General features: G+C 46.4%; 1 protein-coding gene across 2 annotated transcripts; it reads right to left on the minus strand.

Annotated features, from left to right (window-relative positions):
* Positions 1-318: 318 nt before the first annotated feature.
* Positions 319-5,892, minus strand: LOC127926109 (ras GTPase-activating protein 3-like). 2 transcript variants are annotated; one of them, XM_052511483.1, is made up of 3 exons: positions 5,375-5,867; positions 4,004-4,024; positions 319-780 (listed from the first exon to the last, which is right to left on the minus strand). In XM_052511483.1, exons 1-3 carry the CDS (start codon positions 5,381-5,383, stop codon positions 568-570), a joined length of 243 nt encoding a protein of 80 aa, XP_052367443.1. In that variant the 5' UTR covers positions 5,384-5,867; the 3' UTR covers positions 319-567. The 2 variants fall into 2 exon arrangements, 1 of the variants encoding a protein (XP_052367443.1); XR_008123295.1 differs by lacking the exon at positions 4,004-4,024 and having other exon boundaries at positions 5,375-5,892.
* Positions 5,893-6,735: the final 843 nt, after the last annotated feature.

A 6,735-nucleotide genomic window follows, 5' to 3' on the forward strand; every position in this document is an offset into this window, starting at 1 on the left:
CCCCTCCACTGACCCCTTCACTGGCCCCTCTACTGGCCCCTTCACTGACCCCTCTACTGACCCCTCTACTGACCCCTCTACTGACCCCTCCACTGACCCCTTCACTAACCCCTCTACTGACCCCTTCACTGACCCCTCTACTGACCCCTTCACTGACCCCTTCACTGACCACTACTATGTACAGACTCCGTGAAGATAGACTTGCCATTGACAAAGGCCGCCGTAGGCAGACCTGACTCACTGCCCACAAAAAAGAGAGGGAGAGAGAGAGAGAGAGACAGAAAGAGACAGAAAGACAGAGAGAGACAGACAGAGAGAGAGAGACAGAGAGAGAGACAGAGAGAGAGAGAGAGAGAGAGAGAGACAGAGAGAGAGAGAGACAGAGAGAGAGAGAGAGAGAGAGAGAGAGAGAGAGAGAGAGAGAGAGAGAGAGAGAGAGAGAGAGAGAGAGAGAGAGAGAGAGAGAGAGAGAGAGAGAGAGAGAGAGAGAGAGAGAGAGAGAGAGAGAGAGAGAGAGACAGAGAGAGAGAGACAGACAGACAGACAGACAGAGAGCAACCCAGTTACTCACCCAGTACAGGGTGTACAGCCTGGTTCTGTGTCGGCAGACATCTTGCAGCAGAGCCAGTGACCGTTGAGGTAAGCTGAGGGGTGGTATGTGCTCAGTCTCTTCCTGTTGCACTGGCTGACCTTGGTCAGGATGTCTATCCAGTCCCTGGCCTCCACACAGTTATTGGCCTGGATGTAGAGAGCCCTCTCTGGCTGGATTACCTGGAACATCTGGGGGGGAGACAGAGAGAGAGAGAGAGAGAGACATAGAGAGAGAGAGAGACAGAGAGAGAGAGAGACAGAGAGAGAGAGACAGAGAGAGAGAGAGACAGAGAGAGAGAGGAGTAAGGCTGTGAACGATCTAAGAGACAAGGCAAGAAGGGCCTTCTGTGCCATCAAAAGGAACATAAAACCCCAACATCCCACCCGGGCCTGGCTAAACATACTACCGTAGAACCCATTAATCCATAGAACCCATTAGAACCCATTCATCCATAGAACCCATATTAATCTGTAGAACCCATTCATCCGTAGAACCCATTATTCATCTGTAGAACCCATTCATCTGTAGAACCCATTCATCTGTGTAGAACCCATTCATCTGTAGAACCCATTAATCTGTAGAACCCATTGCCCTTTTATGGTTGTGAGGTCTGGGGTCCCGCTCACCAACCAATTATTCACTAAATGGGAAACCCAATACAGATTCTGCAGAATTCTGCCAAAATATCAAATAATGCAGAGCAGAATGAGGCCGATACCCGCTAGTTAACAACCTACAGAAGAGCGCTGTTCAATTCTACAACCACCTAAAAGGAAGCGATTCCCAAACCTTCCATAACAAAGCCATCACCCACAGAGAGAGGAACCTGGAGAAGAGTCCCCTAAGCAAGCTGGTCCTGGGGCTCTGTTCACAAACACAAACAGACCCTACAGAGCCCCAGGACAGCAGCACAATTAGAGCCAATCAAATCATGAGAAAACAAAAAGATAATTACTTGACACATTGGAAAAAAATCTACCAAAAACAGAGCAAACTAGAATGTTATTTATCCCTAAACAGAGAGGACACAGTGTCGGGATACCTGACCACCGTGACTGACCCAAACTTAAGGAAAGCTTTGTACACTCAGTAGGCAGACCTCTCAAGAGAAGACAGACCTCTCAAGAGAAGACAGACCTCTCAAGAGAAGGCAGACCTCTCAAGAGAAGACAGACCTCTCAAGAGAAGACAGACCTCTCAAGAGAAGGCAGACCTCTCAAGAGAAGACAGACCTCTCAAGAGAAGACAGACCTCTCAAGAGAAGACAGACTCTCAAGAGACCTCTCAAGAGAAGCAGACCTCTCAAGAGAAGACAGGCTATGTGCTCACTGCCCACAAAATGAGGTGGAAACTGAGCTGCACTTCCTAACCTCCTGCCCAATGTATGACCATATTAGAGAGACATATTTCCCTCAGATTACACAGATCCACAAAGAATTAGAAAACAAACCAAACATTGGTAAAAAAAAACTCCCATATCTACTGGGTGAAATACCACAGTGTGACATCACAGCAGCGAGACCGCCCGTTGCCATGACAAAAGGGAAACCAGTGGAACACAAACAACAAAGTAAATAACAACAATATGTATATGTTTATTTATCTTCCCCCACTATTCATACTACTACTACTATTTAAAGTATTCGGCCCCCTTGAACTTTGCGACCTTTTGTCACATTTCAGGCTTCAAACATAAAGATATAAAACTGTATTTTTTTTGTGAAGAATCAACAACAAGTGGGACACAATCATGAAGTGGAACGACATTTATTGGATATTTCAAACTTTTTTAACAAATCAAAAACTGAAAAATTGGGCGTGCAAAATTATTCAGCCCCCTTAAGTTAATACTTTGTAGCGCCACCTTTGCTGCGATTACAGCTGTAAGTCGCTTGGGGTATGTCTCTATCAGTTTTGCACATCGAGAGACTGACATTTTTTCCCATTCCTCCTTGCAAAACAGCTCGAGCTCAGTGAGGTTGGATGGAGAGCATTTGTGAACAGCAGTTTTCAGTTCTTTCCACAGATTCTCGATTGGATTCAGGCTCTGGACTTTGACTTGGCCATTCTAACACCTGGATATGTTTATTTTTGAACCATTCCATTGTAGATTTTGCTTTATGTTTTTGGATCATTGTCTTGTTGGAAGACAAATCTCCGTCCCAGTCCCAGGTCTTTTGCAGACTCCATCAGGTTTTCTTCCAGAATGGTCCTGTATTTGGCTCCATCCATCTTCCCATCAATTTTAACCATCTTTCCTGTCCCTGCTGAAGAAAAGCAGGCCCAAACCATGATGCTGCCACCACCATGTTTGACAGTGGGGATGGTGTGTTCAGGGTGATGAGCTGTGTTGCTTTTACGCCAAACATAACGATTTGCATTGTTGCCAAAAAGTTCAATTTTGGTTTCATCTGACCAGAGCACCTTCTTCCACATGTTTGGTGTGTCTCCCAGGTGGCTTGTGGCAAACTTTAAACGACACTTTTTATGGATATCTTTAAGAAATGGCTTTCTTCTTGCCACTCTTCCATAAAGGCCAGATTTGTGCAATATACGACTGATTGTTGTGGCAAATGTGCAAAAGGTGGCAAAAGGTCGCAAAGTTCAAGGGGGCCGAATATATTATATTTTTCCTTTTTAAGTGCAATATTTATTTTAAAATTCTAATAGTTTGTTGTTAATGTGGTTTTGTGTCTTTTCACTTTTGTTAATTGTTTATTTCATTTTCTTTGGAAATATAAACACATGTTTTCCATGCCAATAAAGGCCCACTGAATTGAGAGGAGGCCCACTGAATTGAGAGGAGGCCCACTGAATTGAGAGGAGGCCCACTGAATTGAGAGGAGGCCTCACTGGAATTGGAGAGAGGAGGCCCACTGAATTGAGAGGAGGCCCACTGAGTTGACAGGAGTCCCACTGAATTGAGAGGAGGCCCACTGAATTGACAGGAGTCCCACTGAATTGAGAGGAGGCCCACTGGAATTGAGAGGAGGCCCACTGAATTGAGACGAGGCCCACTGAATTGAGAGGAGGCCCACTGAATTGGAGAGGAGGCCCACTGAGTGCTGACAGGAGTCCCACTGAAATGGAGAGGAGGCCCACTGAATTGAGAGGGAGGCCCACTGAGTTGAGAGGAGGCCCACTGAGTTGAGAGGGAGGCCCACTGAATTGAGACGAGGCCCACTGAATTGAGAGAGGAGGCCCACTGAGTTGAGACGAGGCCCACTGAGCGAGAGGAGGCCCACTGAATTGAGAGGAGGCCCACTGAAGGAGAGGAGGCCCACTGAATTGAGAGGAGGCCCGCTGAATTGAGAGGAGGCCCACTGAATTGAGAGGAGGCCCACTGAATTGACAGGAGTCCCACTGGAATTGAGAGGAGAGTACACAGTCATTAGCCTCTGGGCTCGACACCTGGAGCATCCAGGGGGACATCTAGGGGGGAGAGAGGGACATGTTACAACCAGCAGGGTGGCAAACCTTCCTCAGGTCTCCGTCTCTAACTCCTGCAGCAGACACCGGTCCTTCCAGACAGTCCTGGAACACAATGTCTATCTAAATAGATCTACCGTCAATACTATCTAGAGTCTGGACCGCTAAGTTGTTTAGACCTCATAACAGTCAATACTATCTAGAGTCTGGACCTGGACCGTTAAGTTGTTTAGACTCATAACAGTCAATACTATCTAGAGTCTGGACTCTGATCACTAAGTTGTTTAGACTCATAACAGTCATACTATCTAGATCCGACTCTGGACTGTTAAGTTGTTTAGACTCATAACAGTCAATACTATCTAGAGTCTGACTGCTAAATTGTTTAGACTCATAACAGTCAATACTATCTAGAGTCTGGACTCTGGACCACTAAGTTGTTTAGACTCATAACAGTCAATACTATCTAGAGTCTGACTCTGGACCGTTAAGTTGTTTACACTCATAACAGTCACTACTATCTAGAGTCTGGACCGTTAGTTGTTTAGACTCATAACAGTCAATACTATCTAGAGTCTGACTCTGGATCACTAAGTTGTTTAGACTCATAACAGTCAATACTATCTAGAGTCTGACTGATAAGTTGCTTAGACTCATAACAGTCAATACTATCTAGAGTCTGGACTCTGGACTGTTAAGTTGTTTAGACTCATAACAGTCAATTACTATCTAGAGTCTGACTCTGGATCACTAAGTTGTTTAGACTCATAACAGTCAATACTATCTAGAGTCTGGACTCTGGACCGCTAAGTTGTTTAGGATCATAATGTCAATTAATACCCTGGCAGTTGGTGTTTGGTAGTTGGTGCTTGGCAGTTGGTGTTTGCAGTTGGTGTTTGGCAGTTAGTGTTTGGCAGTTAGTGTTTGGCAAGCAGTTTGGCAGTTGGTGTTTGGCAGTTGGTGCTTGGTGAAGTTGGTGTTTGGCAGTTAGTGTTTGGGCAGTTAGTGTTTGGCAGTTGGTGTTTGGCAGTTGGTGCTTGGTAGTTGGTGTTTCGTAGTTGGTGCTTTAGTTGGTGCTTGGTAGTTGGTGCTTGGTAGTTGGTGTTTCGTGAAGTTGGTGCTTCGTAGTTAGTGCTTGGTAGTTGGTGCTTGGCAGTTAGTGCTTGGTAGTTGGTGCTTGCAGTAGTTAGTGTTTGGTAGTTAGTGTTTGGTAGTTAGTGTTTGGCAGTTGGTGTTTGGTAGTTAGTGTTTGGTAGTTAGTGTTTGATAGTTAGTGTTTGGCAGTTAGTGTTTGGTAGTTAGTGTTTGATAGTTGGTGTTTGGCAGTTGGTGTTTGATGGTTTGTATTCTTACGTTCTTCATCTTGAAGGACTCTTCCTCCAGTCTCTCTACTGCCAGGATATTCTCTATAGGGATTCTGCAGAGAGCGCCCTCACCTGGAGAAAACAAGGTACTGCATCAGACACCAGAACAAACAGCTGTGTGTGTGTGTGCGTGTGCGTGTGTGTGTGTGTATTGGGTGGTTTTCTCCCATTGCAGCCTAGCTTTGATTCCTGTTCACAAAGTTAATCATCAACACAATGAATCAACACACTGACTCTGTCTTTGGCCGTAATATAGAGGCGTCACTACAGACCCAGGGCTCGATCCCGGTCTGTATCACAACCGGCCGTGATCGGGAGTTCCATAGGGCGGCGCACATTTGGCCCAGTGTCGTCCGGGTTAGGGGAGGGGAGGGGAGGGGGGGGGTTTACAAGTAGGCCATCATTGTAAATAAGAATTTGTTCGTAACTGACTTGATTAGTTAAATAAAGGTTAAATAAAATAGAGGATGTTGTTCCTACTGTGACCGTTAGAACCCACAACCAGATGGCAGCGCAAACCACCGCATTTAACCACGGTGAGGAACATGGACGAGTACAAACACACAATCAAACAGGCAAAGATATATTATAGGGTCAAAGTGGAGTCGCAATTGTCAGGGACTCCAGAAAGTCCTGGATTATAGAGGAAAAACGAGCCAGAGTCGCGGACACAGACGCCTCACCGCCAGACAAGCTGAACACCTTTATCACCCCCTTCGAGGAAAACAACTCACAGCCACCGACGTGGGCCCCGCTGTCCACGAGGACCGAATCAAATCAAATCAAATGTTATTTTTAGGCTCCAGATCTCTGTAGCCGACGTGAGTAGGACATTCAAGCGTGTTAACCCTCTCAAGGCTGTCGGCCCGGAGGGCATCCCAAGCTACGTTTTCAGAGCATGTGCAGACTAACTGGCTGGAGTTTTACCGACATTTTCAACCACTCCCTATCCCAGTCTGCTGTCCCCACTTGCTTCAAGATGGCCACCATTGTTCCTGTACCCAAACAATCTGAACTAAGTGACTATCACCCTGTAGCACCGACTTCTGTCATCACGAAGCGCTTTGAAAGGCTAGAATCTCCACCACACACGACACGCCTGACCCACTATAATGTCCAACGTTGGCCCGCTCTGCTGGGAGTACACGGGCTGGGCACCCCGACGCTGATGGCTCCAAGTAGAGGTAATTTGGGGAGCGTGCCAACCAGCCGTGCAGGCCACATAAAGGGAGCGCCGTGGCGAGAGACAGACACGGCACAGGGTCTGAGAAGAAGGACCGAACCTCTTGTTTATTTATGGGTTTTCTGACTAGAAAACGTCTCTGTGTTCATCTCTGCAAACTCAACACC

Source organism: Oncorhynchus keta, unplaced genomic scaffold (genome assembly GCF_023373465.1).
Source record: "Oncorhynchus keta strain PuntledgeMale-10-30-2019 unplaced genomic scaffold, Oket_V2 Un_contig_6818_pilon_pilon, whole genome shotgun sequence".
Taxonomy (NCBI): Eukaryota; Metazoa; Chordata; class Actinopteri; order Salmoniformes; family Salmonidae; genus Oncorhynchus; species Oncorhynchus keta.